Raw genomic sequence first — 27,767 nt, 5'->3', positions numbered from 1 at the left:
CTCTTTCAGATGATGTGACTTTAGGCAAATAACTTAACCTTTCTGCCTCCATTTCCTCATCTGTAATATGCAGACATACATTGCAGGGATGGTCTGAGGATGAATTAGTTAATGCTCATAAAGCACTTGGCAGGTGGAAAGTGCTATCTATGTACATGTGAAGCACATCTCCCTTTAATAAAAAAGATAATTTAAAACCATATATGAATTGGACTCATGAAAGAGGTGCCTCATATAACATAATGCTAATACAGCTGGTAAAGCTCTTGTATGATTCCTCTAGCTATGCAGCTTTGCCAATGCACCACCACCCTGACCTAGGACTCTTCTAGATATCCCAGCCCTGAATCATGCTCTGCCAATGCCTCTCAGTCCTCAGCTGTTCCAGTCCTGGGCTCCTCCAAGCACCTTGGCTCCTTCTGAAGCAATGGCTGTTAATCCAGTTTATTGATGATAAATATATCTAACTAAAATGCACACAGGCTGTACAGCAGCTGCCCTATGATAGATCTGTTCTGTTCAAGTTCTTACACTGTGTCCATCACCTTGGTCCTTGATCACATGATTGTTGCACTGTTTGGACAGATGTGCAGTTTACCAGCCATGCATTTGTACCCTGTATTGATCACAACTATGGCTTTTGTTGTTTCAGGTGGATAAAATTCGAAGAAAAGGTGGAAGAAGGAGGGGAGAGATGGAGCAAACCTCATGTGTCAACATTATCTTTGCACAGCCTGTTTGAACTACGCACATGTCTACAGACAGGGACGGTGCTCCTAGACTTAGACGGCTACTCCTTACCACAGATCATCGGTATTAACCTCTCAGTACAAACAGCGGTGGGGTTTTCTTGAAGTGATTTCATTGGCGCTCTGAAGCCTTACCTAGAACTAGAGGAAAGTGTCACTCATCTCAGAGTAATTTGGTGGAAGGGAGGGTTAATGGCATGTCAACTGGCACATAATGTAACCGACAATATCAAGTCTGATTCTCCACTTGTGTAGTCATTGACGTGTATAAATAGTAAGATTGTGTAATGTAAATAATAAAATGATGTGGGCAAGTGGCTATGGTGATGGACCGCAAATTTATTCTGTGTGAGAGGATGTTAGACCACTAGTGTAGGCCTGGGGAGAGTGGAGTTCAGTTCCCTGGTCTGCCAAAGACCTCCTGCATGACCCTGGGCATTCAGTTAGGCCCAGATTTGTAATGATACCAGACTCCTTGTTGTTTTAATGATATGTAGGTGTCGCTGCACTCAGGATTGCAACCCCAAACTGATTTAGAAGCCCTTGTCTCACTTTCAAAAGGGATTAGGAGCCAATATGCCAATTATTTAGGCTCCTGTGTGCCTAAATCCCTTTTGAAAATGAGAGGCTCCTAAATCAATTAAGTATTGCAATGCTCAGCACAGCAGTGTCTCAATTCTATTAAAAATTGGGGCCTTAGTTTCTCAGGGCCTCAGTTCCTCATCTGTAAAGTAGGGATAACAGTGCTGCTGTTGTGAGGATAAATACGTTATAGTTTGTGAAGTGCATAAGCCCAGATCCTCAACGGTACTGAGCTCTCTTGACTTTCATTGAAGCCAATGGAAGTGAAGTCCCTAAAGACCTTTGAGCATCTGGGGGACAGATACGTAGCTAAAGTAGATTACGCACTGCAACTGTAAATCACTGCCGCTCTGATATGTTTGCATTTGACTTCCATTATTCCGTGTTTACACATTGACACCTTTGCAGTCAGATGCAGTGAGGTTCTTTAATACATATCACTTCACTGTAATCCATCCAATATGAAGTTAGGCAATGAAGGGATGATGATGATGAGGTTGTTGCTAGATGAATTTCTGTTACCTGGTGGGTCTTATGCAGTGTAATTGTAGCTGTGTCCATCCCAGGATATTAGATAGGATATTTCCTCACCCACCTTGTCTGTCTGGTGGGTCTTAGGCTTACAGCCCCCAATAAACCCACATGCATGTGTTAAGGAAGCTGTGACTCGTGGTTGGAGCTGGGACTCCTGGGTTCTGTTCTGAGACCTGCAGGTGTTAGTAGGGCTCTAGTTAATGTTTGCAAAGCATCCTGAGATTATAGAAACCTGACAGGTGAGGAAAAGCTGAAGAAAGCAGATGCAGTATTCCATCAAAACTAACAATGCCTTATGCTGGGTTTCACTTTCCATTTTTTATTGATGAATGTTCATTTCATTATGCCTTACGTAATATAAGCCAGAGAGAATGCAACAGTTGTCAAGCAGGATATGTGGTACAGTTGAGAAAAGAAGACAAAATTGATGTCTAATTTCTGTGCATCCATTCACTTATTTATTTTTCTCCTTTGATTATATATAGTTACATACAAATGTCATTACATATAAATACACTAAAAGTTGTGTATTCCTGACCTGTGAGGAAAGGTTTAAAAAAAACTGGACATGTTTAGTCTTAAGAAAAGAAGACCGGGGGGGACCAGATAAATCTTCAAATATGTTAATGGCAGCTATAAAGAGGACTGCGATCATTGGTTCTCTATGTCCACTGAAGGTAGGACAAGAAGCAATGGGCTTAATCTGTAACAAGAGAGATTTAGATTAGACAATGGGAAAAACTTTCTAACTCTAGCTAAGCTCTGGAACAGGCTTCCAAGGGAGGTTGCGGAATCCCCATCACAGGAGTTTTTAAAAACGGGCTGAACAAACCCCTGTCAGGGATGGTCTAGATTTACTTGGTCCTACCTCAGCGCAAGGTCTGGACTTGATGACGTCTCAATCATTTCTGTGATTCTCTATTCAGCAAGCGACTCATAATCACAGCAGATTTGCTCTGCAAGGTGATGAGAGAAAGCACAATACATTTAGATCTCTACAGCTTCCTTTTTATTGTCCCTTTTCAGAGTATAACTACACGTTACCCTTGAAAAGGCGGTGTAGTAGTCAGCCCTTCAAAGTAACAACCCACTGCATACATTAGAACATTGGCTCAAATTGCTGCACTATTACATGTTTAGTGTTGAGCTCGGTAGAGTTACTCATTAATCATCTCTCTGTTTGGTTGACTTATTATCTCTGGTGTGATGTGCTTTTTATGTACTTTTTAATTTAACTTTGTGGGCCTGATTCTAATGTCACATCATAAGGAACTCCGTTGAAATCAGTGGAATTTACACTGGGGTAAAAAGAGAGGACAGCAGAATTAATTAACAGTATCAGAAGAGGTCACTCTCAGGACAAATAAAGGCTAGTCTACCCACAAACCTGCACTGAAATAACAAAAGGAGAGAGACTCCAAACTGATTTTGTTGTTTCTGTGCAAGCCTGTGTATAGTTGAAGACCTAGGGCAGCTAAATTGGCAACACCAACCCATTCAGATTAGCTTAGCATAGTAACTGCTTCGAAGATGTATACGTACCTCATGCTGGGATGGGTTTTTATCACACAAAAACATCCTAGTGCCTTCTGTGAATCACTACTGATCTCACTGTTGCCCAAGTGTTTGATGATGAGCATCTTGGAGAGAGCATATTGTTTGTTTTGAAAGTTTAGAGACAAATCATGTAGCTTTGATTCTTCCCAATGGTGGGAGTTTTGCCTGCCCAAGAACTGCAGGAGTTGGCCCGTTAGGCAGAACAAGCTTGATTCTTCACTGCCTTGCTCCTTGTGTGTCGTCATTGCACACCTATGCAAAGTTAATGCAACACCCTGCTATATCTGAATGGCTGCATTTTACACAGATATCACATAAGGAACAAAGCACTACACCTTTAAGAAAAGGACAGTAACATGGCCCTGGTTCAACACTCCGTTATACAGGCAAAACCTCAAGGGGAGCAAGGATATTAACTGTGATTTTTTTCTGAGTAAAGAATGAGCGTGAACTTACCTGTGATGATCTGATCCCACCATAGAACCTCTACAGACTGCATAGAGTTTGTATGATGGGGCTGCCTACAATGGCATGGAGCCGATTTGCGACTGCTAGCAGCAAATATCTCCAATAGCTGGAAATGGGACAGTACATGAGGAGGGCTCCGAGTTACTGCAGAGAATTATTTCCCAGGTGTCTGGCTGGTGGGCCTCGCCAGTATGTCTAACTGATCGTCACATTTGGGGTCAGGAAGAAATTTTCCTCCAGGTCAGATTGGCAGAGACTCTGGGAGGTTTTCACCTTCCTCTGCCGTATAAGGCACAGGTCACTTGCAGGTTTAAACTAGTGTAAATGGTGGATTCTCTGTAACTTGAAGTCTTTAAATTATGATTTGAGGACTTCAGCATAGGGGCTGACTTCCCCTCTGCCTGGTGGGTGCTCAACCCTGCCCCTGTCCCCACCTCTTCCGGCCCCTGCACTGCCCTCACCCCACCGCCATTCCACCCGCTTACCCCAAGTCCCCGCCCCTCTCCGCCTCCTCCCCTGGGTGCACCGCATCCCCACTCCTCCCCCTCCCTCCGGGAAAGTCCTAAGTGCTGCCAAACAGCTGTTAGGCAGCGGGGAGGAGGGGACGGGAAGCGCTGGGAGGGAGGGAGGGAGAGGAGTGGGGACATGGCGTGCTTGGGAGCGGGGGCTAGCTTGGCTGCTGGTGAGTGCCGAGCACCCACTAATTTTTCCCATGGGTGACCTGCGATGTGCAGGAGGTCAGACTAGATGATCATGATGGTCCCTCATGACCTTAAAGTCTGAGTCTTTGGCATGTGATGCAGTTCTAGAGGATGCAAGGACGGGGATTTTTTTTATTTTATTTTTTTTTGCAAAAGAACCTGTCATACTGCAGCCCAGCGAGTCATGCACGTGCTTCCAATGTCCTTCTTTCAGATGATGTTATTGAAAAGCAGATAGAGGATGGTCTGCTCAAGCCAGAGCTGAGAGAGAAAATAAGTTACGTGCTACTGAGGAAACACCGCCACCAGACCAAGAAGCCGATCCACCGATCCTTGGCAGACATTGGCAAATCGGTCTCGTCCAACACAAGTGAGTTCACAAGATTCAGCTCACACGTGGCTGTATCCCAATGTCCTTGTTCATTTTTTTTTTAACCCAGGGTAAACTTGTGTTGCCGTCTACCTTCAGTCCTTACTCAGGCCCCTAAAATGCACTCTCTCTACAGAGGGCTAGCACCTGTTCTATGCGCCATTTACAGCCCATTTGAGCCCTGTGGCTCAAATCCACCAATCTGCTCCGTCTGTATGAATACCTATGGTCTTCATTGGGACATAAGCAGCATGCAGGGCCATGCTGTTCCTCTACACTTCCCCTTGAATACAGACTTCGGGATTTCATCCAATATGTTCTACAACTCTTATGCTGTATGTGAAATGTGTAGATAAAAACAAAGCTCGTGGTTCTTAGATTCGTAGAGCTTAAGGCCAGAAGGGACCATGAGATCATAGCAGAGAGCGATGGATGGAAACCACAGTAGCCCAGAAGGTGGCACAAGGAATTGGTAAAGGAACGTAGAGTCTACTTCGCTGCGTGACTGGCCCCTTTATGAAGGAGCAGCACCCAGTGCAACCTGTGAGTGATTACCTGCTGCTCAGTTGGCCTTAAGGGAAGGCACTTGGGCCTTATAAAGAGGGAAACAGGGCGAGGAATGTGGGGGCAGAATGAAGCTGCAGAGACTTTGGCGATGGCTATACTACACAGCTTTTAGTGACGTGGCTGTGTCACCGCAGCCGTGCCACTAAAAGTCACGCAGTGTAGCCGCTGTTTGTCGGCAAAAAACTTCTACCCCCAGCGAGCTGCGTTCATGTTGTCAGCAGGAGAGCACTCCTGCCGATGATGCGCTGTTCACACTGGCACTTGTCGCAGCAAAATTTTTGTGTTTCAAGGGGAGGGGGAGGAGTTAACACCTCTGACAGACAAGTTTTGTCATTCATAGCCTTAGAGGGCTCCTGCAGAGAGCAGAAAGCTGGGATCCTCTCCTGGGGAAAGAAGAGAGGCCCCAGGGCTGAGTTGAGACACTAGGGGACAAAGGCTCCAGGCAGGAAAGCCTGCAAATGACTCAGGGGAGAGGAGAACACTCTCCTGGGAAAAGGAAGAAGCCCCAGGATTGAATGTTGTGAATTGTATATACATAAATTACAGACACCAGGGGAATGTTTAAAGGACTCAGGCCTGGTGGAATTTATCTAAGGAGCCTTGAGGAGAGTAAATTGAGGCAGGGCCTCAACACAGCCTCATTTAGCCAGAAGGGGGCACTACAGGGAAGGCCCAGCCTTTTACAGCCTATTAAATCCAATTACCCATTCAAATCCTTCTGAGGTTGTTAGTAAACAAAAAATATTACTCGTCTGACATTGGTTTGTGTGAAGCAAGCTGGTGGTCTCCGTAGAGCTCCCCATCATAGTAGTATCACCCCGTGAGGCTGTAAATGGCACCTTTGGTGACCATTCCCTCAGAGAGGCCGAAGGCTGGACGGCGCATTGAAACCTGATTTCCATGTCAGGGCGAAGGCATCCTGTCAGAGGGCTGTGCTGGAAGCTTGCTCTGATGTGGTATGCCACTGCATTGCTTGATCTGTAGAACGAACCCAATTTTTTTAGCCATTTTAAAGGGGAATTTCTCTGTTCCCAGTCTAGGATATTAACTTTGGTTCAGATGGGAGGCACTTTGATGGAATCTTGGATGTAATAACCTTAGGTTGTCCACTCTCTAGATTAACCTAAAGTGCAAACATAAGGTTTCACTTCCGCACATCAGATGTAATCTCCGATAGCCTGCTCTCCAAGCATGCATGCTTTCATTGACTTCAGCGAGGTATCCATGACTCTGGGGAGAGCAGTGTAGCAGAACGGAGATTCACCCAACAGCTCAGAGCAGAACTTTGTTCATAATTTAGTGATTTCTAGCCTTGGTATTTTGGCTGTGGTTATTACTCCTCATCGATGTTTACACTGTAGGTCTTTTTCCATTTAGGAGTGTAAGGGTCCAGTGTGGGGGCTCAGCCCTCAGGCGCAGCTGGGAGCCAGTCCGCCTTGCTACACAAGTTGGGTGAGCTGTTGACCTAGCCTAGTGAGGCAGGAAACAGTCAGGAGCTCAGGCCCTCAGGCAGGGACCAAGCAAACACCCCATAAATAAGCCCAGGCCCTTGGGCAGGGTGGGGCAACAAGCAGTTCCAGGCTCCAGCCCTTAGGCAGGGGCTGAGCAAACAAATAGTCTATAAGCCCAGGCCCTTCTCAGGCCAGCGAGAGGGGGATTCTGCCCACCCCTGGAAGGGTGGCAGGTGGGACGCAGGCCCTCCCACTCCACTGCATCCCAACCCGAGGCCCTAACAGCAGCAGGCAGTCTGCTGCTGTGTCAGTGGGGATCCTGACCACAGCACACTGACATTGGTTCGGGGTCTCCTGGAGCCAGACTAGAGTCGGCTACCCCTGGGCCACTTCCAATCTCCCCCTCTGTTGGTACCTGTGTGTCCTCTGCCTCTTCCGCAACGTCCCACACCATGGGCCCCTCAGGATACTGAGCACTGGGTAAGCGGGGCTGGTCCTCGGGATGCTGGGCGCTGCAGGAGTGGCACCAGAGTTTCTGACGCCCTAGGCAGACAGCCATTTCACCGCCCCCCGCGGGTCCGGTGGATCTACCGCAGTCATGCCGGCGGACGGTCCGCTGCTGGAAAGGCTCCGGTGGAGCTGCCGCAGTGATGCCGGTTGGCAGTCCGCTGGTCTAAAGGCTCCAGTGGACCTGCCGCAGGCATGACTGCGGTAGGTCCACCGGAGCCTTTAGACCAGCACGCCATCCGCCGAAATGACTGCGGCAGCTCCACTGGAGCCTTTCCAGCAGCGGGCCGTCTGCCGGCATGACTGCAGTAGGTCCACCGGACCCGCGTGCCACCCCCCCGGCAAAATAACACCCCCCCAAAAATTCTGGTGCCCTAGGCCATTGCCTAGATCGCCTAAATGGTAGCGCCAGCCCTGGGGCGCTGGGAAGTTCAGGTGGCTCCTCAGGATACTGGGCGAGGGGAAGACCCAGCCAGCGCTCCTCAGGGTAGCAAGCACAGGGCAGGCTCGGCCAGCGCTCCTCAGGGTAGTGAGCACGGGGCAGGCTCGGCCCAGCGAGAGCTAGGGCACCAGCATCTGTCCTCTCCAGCGGCCAACTGAGCGTTGGGGCCGGGCCTTTATACTTCCTGTCCCACCCCTTGACTTCCGGGGGGCGGGAACAGGCCACAGTGGCTCCACCCACTTTGGCGTCTGTTCCAGCTCGGCCCTATCAGGCACGGCTGGGAGCCAGTCCACCTCGCTACAAGGAGTAATAGGTTGTTGGAATGAATATTGACAATATATAGTAAAATACAGGGGCAGATTGTTTACCGACAAAGGGAGTTCTGCTTTTCACTTCGGTGGATGCTGTGTTGGACCCATTATTAAATTGCAGGGAAGATTGTTATTGCTGTTGTTCTAGCCGCTATTCATCTTGTTGCTTCAAGTCTATCAGCAATAAGTAGAGCTGGTCAAAAAAATTTGACAGAAGTTTTTCATTGAAAAATGCTATTTAATCTATATTTTTCATGGGAACACGTCGATTTCAACAACATTTTTTTGATGGGAAGAATGTCAAAATGAAGCATTTTTTATGTCAAAAACATTTTGAATCAAAGTTCAGTTTTGTTTTGACTTTTATAGTCTAAAATATAGATTTTAATAATATTCTACACACAATATGTAAATATATGTATATGTTATATTTAACATTTAATATAATGAAAAAGGCCAAATGTTTTGATACTAGCAATTCTCATTTTGAGGACATTTCAGGGATTTTTCAGAATATTGGAACTTGCTGTGGAACGCAGATTTCAGTTCCTGACCAGCTCTAGCGAGGAGCTCTTTGTCACAGGACAAGATCCCACCCTGGCAGCAGCATTGAATTAACACTGGGGAGGTGCTGGATGTCCCTGAACGCTTTCAATGCAGCTGTACCATAAACAGTGTCTGTATTGAAAACAGCTCCTTCTTAATCAAAAGATCTATTCTCTGAGTCTCATCCTGTTCTCCTTTACACCAGTGTAAATCAGGAGTGGCTCCAGTGAAGTGAATGCATTACATCCACCGTGTGAGCAAGATCAGAATCAGGCCCTTTTGTGTTTATTCAGAATTCTGTAAGCTCTTTTTAGGCATGAAGGTGTGTTTTGTACTAATTTTTGCTCGTGAGTCCTGCAGATAGGGTGGCCAGATGTCCCGATTTTATAGGGACAGTCCCGATTTTTGGGTCTTTTTGTTATCTAGGATCCTATTACCCCCACCCCTTCCCAATTTTTCACATTTGTTGTCTGGTCACCCTACCTATAGAGCCAACACAGCTATGAGAGAGTGAGCTTCTATCTACTGCAACCCAAGTCCCCTAGTATATGTCAGAGTTCAGGGCAACTGCCCCTGTATTCCCGCTCAGTGGTCCAGTCAAGGGCACCCACTCTCAAGCCATCCCCTTTTCCCTGCCCCTCTCTATCTCACCCTGGTCAGAAGGGAGGGAGGGGATCTCCTGCCTGCACAGTACCCTGCCTTCACCATGTATTTCCCACCACTGGCAGGTTGCCCAAGGACATTGCTTGCTTGCTTGCTTGCTTGCTCTCCAGAGATGCTTAACAGGGGTAATTGCTACAGGGTACCACACAGCACTTCCTGTGCAAGCCTACTTCATTTTTAAGGTAAAAAGGATTACAGAGAAATCATATTAAAACAATAAAGGAATCTGCACGCTTGCTAATAAGCTGACCGAGCATTACCCGCACCCTCTCCTGGATGCTGGCAAGAGTCGTCCTTCAACCACCAACCCAAGGGGATTCCTTTGTGGTCACAAGCTCAGCACAGCTTTAGCTCAGAACAAGCTCCCAGGTTTATGGGGCCTCAGGAGGCTTAGTCCTTTTGACCCTACCCTAGGGATTGGGGCCCTCCATATGCCGGGGGTCCTGTCCATCCATTGGATCATGCAGAGGCTATTTATCCAAACCCCTTTTTTGTCTCTTGGTCCCTGCTGGAAACTCCAGTTTGAATTAGTATAAGCCAGGGAGTGGCTTCAAAGGGTTGATAACAGAGGAATTTCATTAGCATCCCTCCTTCCCTACTAGAGAAAGTACATACAGTGCCACAGTAACACACATTTTTAATACAGTGTGCCGCAAAGGTATTAGCCCTAATTTGATAAGGTTTAACTTAATTTAATGAAGTTTATCTTAATTCCAGAACAGTTCTTCAGGACAATACAGGATATTATCAGTCTGTCACACACCATGCCAAGTTCCATCACCTTGCTCCGTTTCTCTCCTCAATTATAGCCATGGTATCTGAGCACAAAGGCCAGTTGTAAGTAGTAGAGCTTGTATTCACACTGTGTGATGTTCATCCTCGTGCAGAGAGGGCCTGTGCATTAGTCAAATGCTACTTCAGGCCTCAAAATAGGACTTAAATGGGACTAAGGTAGTGGCATAAGCCTTGTATTGGCCCTCTGCACAGGGATGAAATTCACCCAACAAGGAAAATATTAAAAATACCCTGGCAGAAGTAAGACCATTCCTTCCTAATAGAAAAATTACTCTGTCTGTGTCAAAAGTGGGAAATGCTGCTGAATTCATAGCCAAGCTTGCAGAATATCAATAGGGGTGTGAAATCTATCCAAATTGGACAATTAATTTGTCACTCAAGTTTCAATACCTGAAAATGACAAGCTGTATTCATTGATGGTCACACATGATCCGAGCTGGCAGCATTTGCTGACAGCCTCATTATGTACATGTATGTGATCTAAATGCTCTCTCCTTCTCAGATCGCAGTCCTGTCAGGAGCCCAGCAGCAGGGGCCAGCTTCCATCGCTCCACCGAAGATCTTAGAATGAGACAGAACGCAAATTATGGACGTTTACGTAAGTTGAACAACAGCTACTTACTTGTTTGGCGAGGCAGCAGTGTCTAGCAGAACAAACAACTGGTTGGGAGTCTGTACTCCTGAGTTCTAATCCTGGTTATATGACTGATTCACATCTGGCAAAGCACATCATCTCTTTGGGCCTTGATTGTAAACAACTATTCCTAGAGCAGGAAAGTGAGAATGGTCCACTTGAAAATCACTTTTCCATCTGCAAATGTTGCTCTATGTAAACTCTAAAATTACTATGATTGAAAGAGATTAGAGAAAGATGGATGCCACTTTATCCCATGGTGACTGTAGTTACATTGCAATTGCGGCATAGTTACGCTGTGGCTATGATTTTCCATAACTTATTACAAGTAATTCAAATAACCAGAAGGAGAATTGCATTACAGACTCCCTTATTGTTACACCTCTGGGTGTTCATCTTATTACATCACTTTTTGGAGCCCAGGTGTGTTTAGCTACATTTCAATTACATTGCAGTTATCCTCAGCCTTGTAGTTCTGCCATTTTTATGCACTGGTGGCAATTATAAGTATCAAAAAGTATAATTACAGTGTATTGCCAGGTAGAACTTATTGAAAGTGTCATTTAAAAATTAAAGGTTTTTAAAATTAGAAATCATCGCTTAGTAGCAAGCCCTGAGCAAGGGGCAGCACATAATTACGCTGCTTCAGAAACCACGTTCTGACTTAAAGTCACAGTGTGTGACAGCTGGATAGTTGGCACAGACGACTTCCTCCTCCATACCTTACAACTCCTTATCCTGCTGCGTAGGGGTGTAGGGCAAGTGACAATCTCAACCTGAGATGAAAATCGGGGCGGGGGGCGGATTTTGCATTTTTCAGCCTGCTCTGATTACTCTAGTGGGTATAATTCATATTGAAATCAAATTACACTGAGGCGAACCCCGAAGGGCTGGATTCACAAAGGCGTTTGGGCGTGGTGTTGCTGAGCATCTCCAGGCTTAATTTTTAAGCACCTGGAAAATCACTGTGACTCACAAAGCCTGGGTTAAGCAGCCAGGCTCCCTATACAGTGAAAGGGGAGAGGCAGGCACCTCAGAATGGGGTTCATAAAAGCCAGCATGCTGGAGGCCAGGTGCCAGTTAAGTTAGCCAATGGGAGATGCCAAGGATGCAAGAAGCTGGCGTGGGAGGTGGGCAGGGGAAGGTGGATCATCAACAGCAGGGAGACTGGGGGTCTCATCTCCCAGGCAAGTGCTATAGCCACCAGGCTACTAAGTCATTCTTGTCCTTGCGCTCTCTGGCCCAATTACTCTTAATTATGTATTCACAGTGGAACAGCTTTGACGGGAGAGACTGAGGCAGCCCCACATCAGAATATCCCATAGCTCAGTGGTTAGGGCACTCTCTTGACAAGTGACTGGCCCCTCTTCAAGTGGAGGGGGGAGTTGAACCAGGGGTCTGCCACATCCCAAGTGAGCGACCTCACCATTAGGCTAAGACACAAGGGAGAGGCCTACCGAGCTCTTACAAAAAAGGAGAGGAGAGCGTGTTCAGGGCTTGCCTCCCAGATGGGGGCCCACAGGTAATTTAGTTGGAGGAACACCTCGTCCGCTGGTTCTTTCATCATGCTGAGGCTCAGACCTCAGATACACAAGCACCTGGGGAACTTTTCCTGCAAACATTTAGCTATCTGCCAAGGTTGATGGCAGCTGAACAGGGATTTTGTGAATCCTGGGAGTAGGGTGATGATTGTGGGATTAAGGTGCCCAAAGTGGCAGTTCAGTGCCTAAATCCTTGTGTGAATCTAGCCCCAAATATTTATGTGATGGCGGGGTGATGGCCAACACACAGGGGATGGAATCAGGGACCTCCAGATAGAAAAGCGTTAGCTGCTACAGGATCCCTTTCTGTGTCTGTATCAACTCTTGTTCTCTGGGGATCACCGTAGTGGGGGACTTGATACACACATTCACCAGTGGGTTACACTTAGTCAGGGGAAAGCATTGTTGAGAGGGGTGAGAAATGAATAAAAACTGAGTAAGGACTTTAGGGTTTTGCAATCAATTTGCACCACAATCCTCAGGCTGATGAATGCTGTTATGGATGATGGTGTAGTGACCCATGAGGTATAAAGCTTTAAAGAGAATCACAAGACAATAGAACAAGAAAACAACCAAAATGCGTAGACGAACAAGTCATAATTATTTTTAACTGCTTCAGCACTGGTCTACATTTAAAATTTAGATTGACCTAGCTGTGTCGTTCTTGGATGTGAAAAATTCACACTGCTGTGTGCATAGCTAAGTTGACCTAACCCCTGATTCTTCTATCAACCTAGGTACCACCACTCGAGGAGGTGGATTAACTACATAGATGGTAAACATGCTTCTGTTGATGTCCGAAGCATCTATACTACAGCTGTATTGCAGTAGACATGCCCTCTTGCTCCCCTTAGCAAATGAATTGGAGAATTTCGGCTGGAAGCTAGTGCCCAGCTCTAGAACTTACTTAGTTCTGAGCTGGTTCTTCTAGTCTAACTAAGCTGTTCCGTTCAAGCAGTGGGATTTGATTGATAGATTTTTTAAAAAAATCATTTGGTTCCAAGATTCTAATAGGCAGTAATTAAAGGGAGCCTGTCAACTTTAAACTTGCAGTTGTTGTTACTGTAGCATCTATGTGCTTCATCTGAGATCAGGACAGCATTGCGCTAGGTGCTGTGTATATATATGTAATAAAAGACAGTCCCTGCCCCAAAGAGCTTACAGTCTAAATGCATGAGACAGACAAACAGTGGAAGAGAAGAATTATTACTGTCCAGATGGGGAATCAAAGGCACAAGGACACTAAGGGTCAGATTTAAAAAGAGAGTTAGCTGCCTATCTCCCTTTAAAGTTCTGGTCCTCAGTTGGTGGGCCGTGGTCAGGCAAGACTCATAAGAAAACTGGAGATTGAACCTAGACCTCCTGAGTCAGGCCAGCTGTCTGAAAATGTTCTACAGGCTATTTTTACAAGTCACATTTAAAATTACTGTAACTAAAAGAAATTGGGGGAGGGGAATCATTTTGGGGTTGTTCTTTTTCAGATTTCTTACTTTGAATATTTGTCAGCGCTGTGTTTCAGTTTGAGTCAATTTCATTGTTCACCCTCAGACATGCATCTGAGGAAGTGGGTATTCACCCACGAAAGCTCATGCTCCAAAACGTCTGTTAGTCTATAAGGTGCCACAGGATTCTTTGCTGCTTTTACAGATCCAGACTAACACGGCTACCCTCTGATATTGTTCACCCTGTATTTTCTGGCAATTGGCTTCCCCTTTTGGGTTCTGAAGAGAAATATATTTTGAAAAATAGGAAATTGTAAAACCACAAAATGGAGGAAGAGGGACTCAGGGTGGATTGTTGCTTAAAATTGAAACAATGTCAAAAATGAGTTTAAATTTATATAGTCCTTGAGGAAGGGGGAAGGGGGAAGCTTTGAGTAACAGAATTATTCCCTTCGCTGCCTCCTTATTGCTAGGCATTCGTGGCATACAGTATCTTGATTTTTGCTGCATGTTTCCTGGAAATTGATCGTTTGGTTATACTTTGAGAGATAAGTGGCTTGTCACCCCCAAAGGGGACTATGTGCAAAGCTTTCATTAACCACCCACTGATTTGACATATATGAACTCTCCTGGAATTGCAGCTTTGCACAGACCTTGAGAAAGCCCTGATGGGAAAAGATGGAAGCTGGGGCAACGTGTCACAGGAAGAGGGTAAAGGGACCCAAAAAATGGAGCAAAATTCTGCCCCCCCATTCATCCATGCCATACCCATTAACTCAGCAGGAGTTGTAAATGCAAATGTAATGGCAAAATTTGGCCCATGCAGTGTAAGAGAAAAGTGTCAACACGTGGCCAAAATCTGATCCTAGTTACACTGGTATAAGTCCAGTGAACTCCACCAGGGTAACTCTGTTCTGGTCACATTTATGCCATGTTAAATCTGGAGTTAGTCGAGGTGAGCTACACCAAATTTACCTTGTTGTAAATGGGACCAGAATATGGCCTGTTCTAGAAATGAACAGCACTAGAGGCAATTCAGGACCCCCTTCTCCTTTTCAGCCGCTTGTCAGTCACACCGCTGAAGGGCGCAATATGGGCCTGTGAATCTGTACATAGAAGGTTTGTGGCCTCTAAATGTCTCTTACCGTGTCTTTCCCTTGTGCTTTCTTTAGGCCATGCGCAAAGCAGAAGCATGAATGACATTACAGATACTCCAAGCACAGATCAGGTAGTAAGTTCTAAAAGCCTTTTGTGGACCAAAGTTTTCTGTGTAATGTAATGACCGACGGCCTCCCATTACCGGGGGGGAGAAAAACAAATATCTGCTGTTGTACTCTCATCCATAAACCGTAAATATGAGTGGCCTCAAAGCTGATTGTGTTCACGCAGGACAGGTGAAAAATATGTACTTCCTATGTTTAGCAGCATTCAGTGTCTAATTTTAATCCACAATCTGCATCTGTGATGCCCTGTACCCAGCCAATCAGGGCCAAGTTGTTACATACCAAGAGGTAGATACATTGGAATGTAAGACTCACAGAGCTGACCTAGTCCAGTATTCTATTCCCAACTAATACAAGATGCTTCAGAGGAAGCAGCAAAAAATCTTTGTGGTGGATGTTTACAGAGTAATCTGTCCCCAGAAGATGATTCTTCCTATCCCCTCTCACTTAGTGCTTGGTTTATGCCCTGAAGATGGTAAGTTCACATCCCTTATGGATTTTCACTCCTAATAGGATGTTCTCATCCCTACATAAATATCTAATCCTTTATTAATACTACCAAACTCTTGAGCTCCATGAGCCAAGCAGACACCTAATGAAAGTGAAAGGCAGCAAACTTAGAAGAGTTTAAAAGGAAATTCTTCTCTACACAATTTAGAATTACCCTATGGAACTTGTTGCCACAATACATAATTGAAGCCAACAGTGTAGCAGAATTCTGATGAGGATTAGACATTTATATGGATAATGAGGACTCCACAGTTACAGTAAATAGGATTTTTAAAAAAAAAAAAGAATGATCTGAATCTTGCCAAAGAATTGTCTCAAGAATACCCTGCAACAATGGGTTCCACAGATTAATTTATATGCTGAATACACATTCTTGTGTTGTCATACTCATGTCATGGGTACAGTGCACAGTTTGGGGGTAACTTGAGTTTCCATACTACATGTTGCTTCCTTTGGAGTAATTTTATTGTTATTGTTCTTTTGTATTCATAGCACCTAAAGACTCTGATCGGGACCCCATTGTGCTAAGGACGGTACAAACAAATAAAAAAAAGATGTTCACTGCCTTGACGAGCATAGAATTTAAGTATACAAGAGGCAGATACAATAAACAGATGGAGGGACGACACGGAGCCGGTGTGATAAGCATCAATCGCACCAGCTGCAGAGCCATTTTAAAATGTTTAAACGTTGTTTAAAAATCAAAAACAGTTCCCTGCTCTGTGCTTCACTTTTAATATCACTGGCCTGTCTCCCTGGTGCTTAATTAATATTTGTTGAAGCCCTTTGAGATCCTCAGATGAAACTTCGACTACAGTGTGTGCTGGGATAAGGACAATGGGTCCTTCAGACTGATCCTCTGGGAATAGAAAGGAGTTGTATTCATGACATGGATTGTACTGAAGGTTGATGTGTCAAAGGGTTTCTCTGTGTTCAACATAAGAGGCCCATGTGAGTTTTGTGTCGTTACTGATGGAGTGGAAATGCACAGACTTCTAATTAACGCATTTAATACGTGTATTGATCTCTGGTAACTCAGATGACCACCCTGGAAATAATACCTTTGCCAGACTCAGGGCAGCAAGAAAAAGCAGGTTAGGAGTATGAAAACACAGCAAAAATACTTTTGTAGAGAGGATGCTTTGTCAATAACCTAGTCCCAGATTTGGACCTTAGCGTCCAAAGTATGGTGGTTAGCATGAAAACCTCCAATCTTAGTTACCAGCTTGGACCTGGTAAAGCTGCCACCACCCAAAAAAATAGAGTGTTTTGGGGCACTCTGGTCCCCCCAAACCTTCCCTGGGGACCCCAAGACCCAAATTCCTTGAGTCTCACAACAAAGGGAAATAAACCTTTTCCCTTCCCCCCTCCAGGTGTTCCTGGAGAGATACACAGAAGCAAACTCTGTGAACCTAAACAGAGGGACTCCACCCTCCCCGTTCCCAGCCTGGAGAACAGAATTACCAAGAGCTAATCTCTCTTCCCCCCCTCACCCAGAGGGAATGCAAAGTCAGGCTAGTAAATCTAACACACACAGATTTCCCCCTGACTTCTTCCTCCCACCAATTCCCTGGTGAGCACAGACTCAATTCCCTAGAGTTCCCCACTAAAGAAAAACTCCAACAGGTCTTAAAAAGAAAGCTTTATATAAAAAGAAAGAAAAATACATAAAAATGGTCTCTCTGTATCAAGGTGACAAATACAGGGTCAATTGCTTAAAAGAAATATGAATAAACAGCCTTATTCAACACATGCACCTTTACATATACCACTAAGTATATAACTAACAGACTTCTACATTTTAAGAACACTTTTTAACTACTGGATTCTGGGAAACTCTCACGGGAGAGTGCATCAGCTACTTTGTTAGAAGCTCCTGAGATGTGCTGAATATCAAAATCAAAATCTTGGAGAGCTAAACTCCAACGAAGAAGTTTCTTGTTGTTCCCCTTGGCAGTATGAAGCCACTTTAGTGCAGCATGGTCAGTTTGTAGCTGGAACCGCCGTCCCCAAACATATGGGCGTAGCTTTTCCAGGGCATACACAATGGCATAGCATTCCTTTTCACTGACTGATCAGTGACTTTCCCTCTCAGACAGTTTTTTGCTGAGAAACACGACAGGATGGAAGTTGTGATCCGATGCTTCCTGCATGAGCACTGCTCCTATACCACGCTCAGATGCATCTGTGGTTACTAGGAATGGCTCGTCAAAGTCCAGGGCCCTGAGCACAGGGTCAGACATGAGCGTTGCCTTAAGTTGGGTAAAGGCCTTTTGACACTCATCAGTCCACTTAACTGCATTTGGCTGGGTCTTTTTGGTCAGGTCGGTCAGTGGGGCAGCGATTTGGCTGTAGTGTGGTACAAATCGCCTGTAGTATCCGGCCAAGCCTAAGAAGGATTGGACCTGCTTCTTGGACCTTGGGACAGGCCACTTTTGGATAGCATCCACCTTGGCCTGTAGGGGGTTTATGGTTCCTCGACCCACCTGGTGCCCCAGGTAAGTCACTCTGTTTTGGCCTATTTGACACTTTTTGGCCTTAGCAGTTAGTCCGGCCTGCCTAATGCGCTCAAAGACCTTTTCCAGGTGTAGTAGGTGTTCGGGCCAGGAGTCTGAAAAAATGGCCACATCATCGAGGTAGGCAACTGCATATTCTCCCAGTCCTGCTAATAGACCATCTACCAGCCTCTGGAAGGTGGCGGGTGCATTTTGAAGGCCGAAAGGAAGGACATTAAATTCATACACCCCCGCATGGGTGACGAATGCTGACCTCTCCTTGGCAGGTTCATCTAGCGGTATTTGCCAGTACCCCTTGGTTAAGTCTATTGTAGAGATGAACTGGGCCCGTCCCAACTTTTCCAATAGCTCATCGGTGCGTAGCATTGGATAGTTGTCTGGACGAGTTACCGCATTTAGCTTACGGTAGTCCACGCAAAAGCGTATTTCCCCCATCTGGTTTGGGTACCAGAACCACTGGAGATGCCCATGCACTGGTAGATGAGCGGATTATACCCAGCTGTAGCATGTTCTGGATCTCCTGTTCTATAGCAGCTTGGGCATGAGGAGACACCTGGTAGGGTGGGGTTCTAATGGGATGAGCATTACCTGTGTCAATGGAGTGGTATGCCCGTTCAGTCCGTCCTGGGGTGGCTGAGAACAATGGGGCGAAGCTAGTGCACAGCTCCTTGATTTGTCACCGCTGCAGACGTTCCAGGGTGGTTGAGAGGTTCACCTCTTCCACGCCACCATCTTTTTTCCCGTTGTAGTAGACACCGTCAGGCCACTCAGCATCATCTCCCTGGACTGTAAACTGACAAACCTGTAAGTCTCTGGAATAGAAAGGCTTGAGAGAATTAACATGGTACACTCTGGGCTTTAGTGAGGAATTGGGAAATGCTATGAGGTAGTTCACAGTTCACAGGCGCTCTTGGACCGTGAATGGCCCTTCCCATGATGCTTCCATCTTATGGGCCTGTTGCGCCTTCAAGACCATAACCTGGTCTCCTACCTTGAAGGAACGTTCTCTGGCATGTCTGTCATACCAGGCCTTTTGCTCTTCCTGAGCATCCTTTAGGTTCTCTTTAGCAAGGGCTAAGGAGTGTCGGAGGGTGCTTTGTAGGTTGCTTACAATGTCCAGAATGTTAGTTCCTGGAGAAGGCGTAAACCCCTCCCATTGCTGCTTCACCAACTGTAATGGCCCCTTAACCTCGTGACCGTACACAAGTTCAAACGGTGAAAACCCTAAACTGGGATGTGGTACAGCCCTGTAGGCAAACAGCAACTGCTGCAACACTAGGTCCCAATTATTGGAGTATTCGTTGACGAATTTACGTATCATGGCCCCCAAAGTTCCATTAAACGTTTCCACCAGGCCATTGGTTTGATGGTGGTACGGGGTGGCAACCAAGTGGTTCACCCCATGCGTGTCCCACAGTTTTTGCATGGTCCCTGCCAGGAAATTAGATCCTGAATCTGTAAGGATGTCGGAGGGCCAACCTACCTGGCAAAAATGTCTGTTAGGGCCAGGCACACAGTGTTAGCCTTGGTGTTGCCTAGAGCTACTGCTTCCGGCCATCGGGTAGCAAAGTCCACGAAAGTCAGTACGTACTGCTTTCCTCTGGGTGTCTTTTTTGGGAAAGGACCCAGAATATCCACAGCTACTCGCTGAAATGGGACCTCAATTATGGGGAGTGGCTGGAGAGGGGCCTTGACCTGGTCTTGGGGTTTTCCCACTCTTTGGCATACCTCACAAGACCGGACATACTTGGCAACATCCTTGCCCATCCCCTCCCAGTGGAAGGACTTCCCCAACCGGTCCTTGGTTCTGTTCACCCCAGCATGCCCACTGGGATGATCATGGGCTAAGCTTAAGAGCTTCCCCCGGTACTTAGTTGGAACCACCAACTATTTTTGCGGCTGCCATTCTTCCCAGTGTCCACCAGAAAGAATTTCCTTGTATAAAAGTCCTTGGTCTATAACAAACCGGGATCGATTAGAAGAGCTGAGAGGCGGTGGGGTGCTCCGTGCTGCCGCCCAAGCTATCTGAAGGCTGTCATCTGCTTCCTGCTCAGTCTGGAACTGTTCCCTTGAGGCTGGGGTCACCAGTTCTTCCTCAGACTGTGGACTTGGGCTTGGTCCCTCTGGAAGCAATGTAGGTGATGGGGTTGTTTCCGTTGCTGGTGAACCGCTCTCCTCTGGTGCACCTGAGGGTATTTCAGGCTCTGGCTGAGCCGTTTGGGTATGGCTGTCTGTTGCTTCTGCCAGTTCTGGCTCGCTGGCGCCTTGTGGCGTTGAGTTTGAAGATGTGGTTGCACTTGCTGGTGCTGGTTGCTGTTCCAGTTCCGGGCCTGGGACTGGAGGTGCTGTGGCTGTTTCAGTGGTAGGTATGGAATCCGGGTCCACTACCTCGGTCTGGGTCTCTGGTAACACAGACGGGGCGTCTGTGGACGGCTCAGGAACAGGAATGGGTCTGGAAGCTTGCCTGGTTTGGCTACGTGTAACCATTCCCACTCGCTTGGCCCGCTTCACCTGGTTGGCCAAGTCTTCTCCCAGTAGCATGGGGATAGGATAATTGTCATAGACTGCAAAAGTCCACATTCCTGACCAGCCTTTGTACTGGACAGGCAGTTCAGCTGTAGGTAAGTCTACAGCTTGTGACATGAAGGGGTAAATTGTCACTTTGGCCTTTGGGTTGATGAATTTGGGGTTTATGAAGGATTGGTGGATAGCTGACACTTGTGCCCCCGTGTCTCTCCACGCAGTAATCTTCTTTCCGCCCACTCTCAAATTTTCCCTTCGCTCCAAGGGTATTTGAGAGGCATCTGGGCCTGGGGATCTTTTGGGTGATGGTGGTGTAATGAATTGCACTCGGATGGCGTTCTTTGGACAGTTGGCCCTGATATGTCCCAGTTCATTACACTTAAAGCATCTTCCATCTGATGGGTCACTGGGACGAGGTGAGTTACTGGAGACTGGTGAGGTGGAAGAATAGGGCATCTGTGGCTTTACTTGGGTTGTATGTGGGGTCTTTGGCTGTCCTCGGTTGTAGGGTTTATGGTCGGTGTGCCCCCTGGGGTATTCATTCCCCTTGACAGTAGCTTTCTTGCTTTCTACCACTTCCATCCATCTGGCTCCAATCTCCCCCGCCTCAGCGAGATTTTTGGGTTTTCCATCTTGTATGTACCATGTTATGTCCTCAGGAACACCATCCAAGAACTGCTCCATTTGTATGAGGAGGTGCAGTTCTTCCAAGGATTTAACATTGTGTCCTGATATCCAGGCCTCATAATTTTTCCCAACGTAGTAGGCGTGTTTGGGAAATGACACATCTGGTTTCCACTTTTGGGTTCTGAAACGCTGACGGGCATGATCCGGGGTTATCCCCATTCTGTATCTGGCCTTGGTTTGAAAAAGTTTATAGTCGTTCATTTTCTCCTTAGGCATTTCAGCTGCCACCTCTGCTAAAGGTCCACTGAGCTGTGGCCTCAATTCTACCATGTACTGGTCTTCAGGGATGCTGTACCCAAACAGGCTCTTTCAAAATTTTCCAAGAAGGCCTCGTGTCATCACCTGCCTTGTAGGTGGGAAATTTCCTGTGCTGTGGAACAAGTACTGACGAAGGGTTGTTAGGATTGGCTGGCGCATTCAGCCCAGCTTGCGCTAAGTCCAGTTCATGTTTTCTCTGTTTTTCCTTCTCTTCACTTTCTTTTTGTTGTTTTTCCATTTCTCGGCGGTGGGCCATGTCTTCTTGTTTCCTTCTGTGGGCCACCTCTTCTTCTTCGTGTTTCCTTCTGTGGGCCACCTCTTGTTCTTCTAGTTTTCTTTTGTGGGCTGCCTCTTTGGCTGCTTGTTCTCTTTTGTAGGCTGCCAGTTTGATGCTTTCTTCCTTTTCTTTCAGCTCCACCTCTTTTTGTCTTTTTTCCAGTTGTCGCCTGTGTTCAGCTTCTTTGATTTGTTCTTTGGCCACCATTTTTGTATTGGAAGGCATGGTTCCTGTTTTCTTGTGTTGGGGTGCCCTCCGGTGTTTGTTGTCTGAACTGCAGGCTCTGTTGCCTCCTGGGGTCTGCCTAGCAACAGTGCCTTTTTCCCTTTCTTTCTCTAGCTAAGTTTTTCAATGTAAAGTAAACCACAAAAACCACTTTATTTGCATGAGTATAGTGCTGGTAATTGCCTCCTAATGGGAGTGCTATTGTCACAAAAGACCCTTAATAGTTACTTAATGGTTGCTAGCTTAATATGCAAGCCACAACTGCCAGAGAGAGCAGAAAAAAAAAATTCTCTCTGGTTCCCTTTTAAAACCAAACTGTTTCTCTCTGCTAAAAAGCCCCTAGCAGAGAAAAGAAAAATATAATAGTCCTACTGGCTTCTGGATTCTATCCCACCGCTGCCACCATGTCAATAACCTAGTCCCAGATTTGGACCTTAGCGTCCAAAATATGGGGGTTAGCATGAAAACCTCCAAGCTTAGTTACCAGCTTGGAACTGGTAAAACTGCCACCACCCAAAAAATTAGAGTGTTTTGGGGCATTCTGGTCCCCCCAAACCTTCCCTGGGGACCCCAAGACCCAAATCCCTTGAGTCTCACAACAAAGGGAAATAAACCTTTTCCCTTCCCCCATCCAGGTGTTCCTGGAGAGACACACAGAAGCAAGCTCCGTGAATCTAAACAGAGGGATTCCACCCTCCCCGTTTCCAGCCTTGGAAAACAGAAGTACCGAGAGCTAATCTCTCTTCCCCCCTCACCCAGAGGGAATGCAAAGTCAGGCTAGTAAATCTAACACACACAGATTTCCCCCTGACTTCTTCCTCCCACCAATTCCCTGGTGAGCACAGACTCAATTCCCTGGAGTTCCCCACTAAAGAAAAACTCCAACAGGTCTTAAAAAGAAAGCTTTATATAAAAAGAAAGAAAAATGCATAAAAATGGTCTCTCTGTATCAAGGTGACAAATATAGGGTCAATTGCTTAAAAGAAATATGAATAAACAGCCTTATTCAAAAAGAATACAAATCAAAGCACTCCAGCAACTATAGACATGTAAATACAAAACAACAAACCATCTCTGTACTCACAACTTGGAAACAGAAGATTAGAAAGCAGGAAACAGAAAAAATCACTCCTCATAGCCGAGAGAGTATAGGCAGAAGAACAAAGAACAAAGGACTCACACACAAACTTCCCTCCACCCAGAGTTGAAAAAATCCTGTTTCCTGATTGGTCCTCTGGTCAGGTGCTTCAGATACTTCTTTCCAGGTGAAAGAGAGGTTAACCCTTAGCTATCTGTTTATGACACGCTTGTCATAGTATAATTCCCAAATCTGGACCTTAGCGTCCAAAATATGGGTACTAGCATGAATTCCCCTAAGCTTAATTACCAGCTTAGATCTGATAGGCTGCCACCAATCAGGATTCTGAGTACCTGATAAACTCTGGTCTCCCCAAACCTTCCCTGGGGACCCCAAGACCCAAATTCCTTGAGTCTCACAACAAAGGGAAATAAACCATTCCCTAAATGTCATAGTATAATTCCCAAATCTGGACCTTAACGTCCAAAATATGGGTACTAGCATGAATTCTCCTAAGCTTTCTCCAGCAGAAATACAATTTAAAGTACTTTCACCCAAATACACATTAAAACTCTACCCGCCAGATACACAGTTGCAAATACAGAAAAACAATTAAAAAGACTAAACTGTATTTCTACTTTTGTACTTACAAAATTGGAACAGAAGATTAGAGAGCCTGTAGGTATGTGTGGTCACTCTCAGAGCCTAGAGAGAACAAAGCAAAACCCAAAAACTACAAACAAAGGCTTCCCTCAACCGGGGTTTGAAAGTATCTTGTCTCCTGATTGGTCCTCTGGTCAGGTGTTGCAGGTCACTGTTGGTTAACCCTTTACAGGTGAAAGAGACATTAACCCTTAGCTATCTGTTTATTACAATGCTAGAGTCTTGGGATGAGGAGAAAAGCTCTTGAAAGCTTTGGGAGGAAATAGAGCAAGGAATATCTAAATAAAAGAGGAAGCAGGGTGTGCGTGGGAAGGATAGATAGGATTATAAAGAGGTGGGGTTGTTTGTGGAATATAATAGAGATGAAGACAAGATGACATATTTAGGAATATTACTAGTCTAGGGATGAAAAAGCAGGAGATCATGAGGAAATAAGAACTTAGTAGACGGTCATGTTTTTCTATACACAAAGAGCAACCCATTTGCCTGACTTCTTTTGTTTGGATTAAGTGAAAGCTACGAACAAGAAAGAACAAAAATAATGTCTCCAGGTGAGAGCACAGTGTGTATGCCTCTTCTGTAATATTCTGCATCAGTATGACCGTGCTTCTGCCATGTGGTATGGAGTGCTATCTCTCTTCTTGTCACCACGGCTATGTTTAAATGCAGGTGAAATTCCCATTAATGTGGTGTGCAAAGCATAAAAATGACTCTAACATAAAGGCAATCTGATGAAACATGGATACTGCTCTCATCTTCTCTCTGTGTCCAGGTCTGGCTGGTATGTTCCAATTTTGTTAATTAAAAATCTGTGCTGCTTCACGCAGTCAATAACCACCAAAGTGCCTCATGTGAGACTACCATGGGCTTTTTTTTTTCCTGCTCTTCCATCCATCACATTGAAATCCTTTAACTTACTAAAGCTCAATTTGATCCTGAATACGACCTCAAAGCATCATCTTCCACCTCAAGGTCATCAGAAAGGGACACATTGTTCCTACCTCAGATTTGTCTGCTCCCCTTCACAATTTCATTGACCCTGCACAGATCTGAGATTAAGCTCAAATAAGTCACAGGGACGCGAGTGAAGTCTGAGATTCTGTTTTAGAGAGAGAGTGTTTCTAGTAGTTGGAGCAAGATATTGACAGTCAGGACTCTTGGCTTCTGTTCTCAATTATAGAAAGGATAGTTGGTTGTTGGTTAAAGTAGGTCACTGGGAGTCAGAACTGCTGTCTTCTTTCCAGGTTATGAGAGAGATTATTGTCTAGTGGTTAGAGCAGAGCGCTAGGAATCAGGAATACTGGCTTCTATCCCTATCTATATCTAGGTGTATTCCATTGTATTACACTGACTTCCTGTTCTACCATAATTGCCAGAGAACTGGCAAGACTCAACACTGACATTGCAGCACTTAGTGAGACCCACCGGGCCGATGAGGGCCAATTACAAGAGGATGGAAGTGACTACACCTTCTTTGGGAAAGGAAAGCCACCTGAAGAGAGATGCAGTCACGGAATTGGCTTTACCATCAAAAATAAGATCGCCAGTCAGCTTGTGGAGCTTCCTGTGGGGATCAGCGAGCATCTCAAGACTCAAGCTTAGCAACAGCCAATTTGCCACAATCATCAGTGTACATGCCCCAGCACTTGATGATGAGGAAGATAATAAGGAGCAGTTTTATAGCACACTCAGTACAGTCCTCACAACCACACCGAAGGCAGAACAAACTCATCCTCCTGGGAGATTTCACAGGATTCCCAATGGAGAGGCACAATAGGCAAAGAAGGGGTGGGAAATGTAAACCCCAATGGTATTCGCCTCCTCAGCAAATGTTTGGAGCATGATTTGCTCATCACAAATGCCATCTTTAGGCAGAGACTTCAGGCTTCAGGCCATCCCATGGCACAACCGACATGATTTTCATGGCACAACAGATTCAGGAGAAGTGCAGAGAGCAACACCAGGAACTGTTCATGGCATTCATCAACGTAACCAAGGCCTTTGACTCTATCAATTGTGATGCCCTATGGAAGGTGCTGTGTAGGTTTGTCTAGTCACAAAAATTCATTTCCATCATCAGACTACACCATGATGGGATGACTGCTACCACTTCGGGCAGCAGCTCAGAGACCGAATCATTCACCATTCGCACTGGTGTCAAGCAGGGCGATGTCATTACTGCAATACTCTTCTCCATGTACCTTACCATGATCCTGATTCTCATCTGGGACTGCCTTCCTGACAGAATTGGGATTATCATATCGTATGGATGGCCATCTTCTTAATCTTCGACAACTCCAAAAAAAAAATCTAAGATCACATGAATTGGCATCACTGACCTTCAGTATGCAGACGACTATGTCATTCTTGCACATACAGAGGCCAACCTGCAAAGCACCCTAAATCTTTTTGTGGATGCCTATCACAGCCTGGATCTGTCTCTCTCAACATCGGGAAAACCAAGGTACTCTACAGCCCTCATCTGCACAAACTACTGGAGCTGCTGGAGTGGTTCCAGCAGCGCTGCCTCAGGAGGATTCTCAGGATCAGCTGGGAAGACTGACGCACTAACATCAGCGTTCTCTCTGCAGCCAACACCAGCACTATAGAAGCTCAGGTCATGAAATACTAACTCTGCTGGGCTGGCCACTGTGTACATATGCCTGACACTCGCCTCCTGAAGCAAGTGCTCTTCTTTCAATTAAGTAAGGGAAGAAGGACTCACGGAGGGCAGTGGAAGTGTTTCATGGACATACTGAAAGTACATTTTAAAAAGGGAGACATCAACCAAACTTGGCGCAGAACAGAACACAGTGGCGCCACACCAGACACCAAGCCACAGCTCCCTTTGGGTTTGGCTACACTTGCAGTTGGGAGTTAAAGCTGTCTTCGTACAGCTGTGTAGGAAAAGCGCTGCAGTGTGGCAATCCCAGCAATCCCTGTGTTTCCGTCCACATTTGGTGCCATCTTTGCGCAGTTTCTGTGTTCCATTTCAGTCTGTGGGAAATGGAGCCCGAACTGCTGAGGAATATGCTGACGAGTCTCGCCAGCACATCACATTTGGCAGTTGAGCTATTCCTTAAGATCCAAAGTGACAGTGGGGAGTCTGACGATTATAGCGAGTTGCGTAATGCATACAACACAAAATTGCTTGTGGCATTCACAGACATGCTCAGCACCATGGAACGCCACTTTTGGGCTCGGGAAACAAGTACTGAGTGGTGGGATCACATCGTCATGGAAGTCTGGGATGACGAGCAGTGGCTGCAGAACTTTCGGATGAGAAAAGCCACCTTCATGGGACTGTGTGAGGAGCTCGCCCCCACCCTGCGCCACAAGGACACAAGATTAAAAGCTGCCCTGCCGGTGGAGAAGCGAGTGGCTATTGCATTCTGGAAGTTGGCAATTCCAGACAGCTACCGATCGGTCGGGAACCAGTTTGGAGTGGGAAAGTTGACCGTTGGAATCGTGTTGATGCAAGTTTGCAGGGCCATTAATCGCATCCTGCTAAGAAGAACCGTGACTCTGGGGAACGTGCAGGACATTGTGGATGGCTTTGCACAAATGGGGGTTTCCCTAACTGTGGAGGGGCAATAGATAGGATGCATATTCCTATTCTGGCACCACCCCCCCTAGCATCTGAGTACATTAATCGGAAGGGGTATTTCTCATGGTTTTCCAGGTGCTTGTGGATCACCATGGGCATTTCATTGACATTAACGCAGGCTGGCCTGGAAAGGTGCATGACGCATGCATCTTTCGGAACACTGGCCTGTCCAGGAAGCTGCAGGCCGGGACTCTTTTCCCAGACCAGAAGATCACAGTAGGGGATGTCGAAATGCCCATTGTGATCCATGGAGACCTCGCTTACCCATTAATGCCATGACTCATGAAACCATACACAGGAAGCCTTGACAGCAGCAAGGAACGGTTCAACTACAGGCTGA

At 46.0% G+C, this 27,767-nt stretch overlaps 1 protein-coding gene across 1 annotated transcript in view; it reads left to right on the top strand.

Annotated features, from left to right (window-relative positions):
• The window catches only part of SLC4A5 (solute carrier family 4 member 5), a 166,107-nt gene that overhangs the window by 80,662 nt on the left and 57,678 nt on the right, over positions 1–27,767 (top strand). Inside the window, exons 6-9 of the mRNA XM_030551928.1 lie at positions 653–813; positions 4,806–4,961; positions 10,746–10,841; positions 15,033–15,088. Of these exons, the coding sequence (XP_030407788.1) occupies positions 653–813; positions 4,806–4,961; positions 10,746–10,841; positions 15,033–15,088 (469 nt within the window). The remainder of the gene's footprint in view (positions 1–652; positions 814–4,805; positions 4,962–10,745; positions 10,842–15,032; positions 15,089–27,767) is intronic.

This window comes from Gopherus evgoodei, chromosome 2, assembly GCF_007399415.2.
Source record: "Gopherus evgoodei ecotype Sinaloan lineage chromosome 2, rGopEvg1_v1.p, whole genome shotgun sequence".
Classification (NCBI taxonomy): Eukaryota; Metazoa; Chordata; order Testudines; family Testudinidae; genus Gopherus; species Gopherus evgoodei.
The sequence above is the reverse complement of the archived record's forward strand: the minus strand, read 5'-3'. Positions and strand labels throughout refer to the sequence as shown.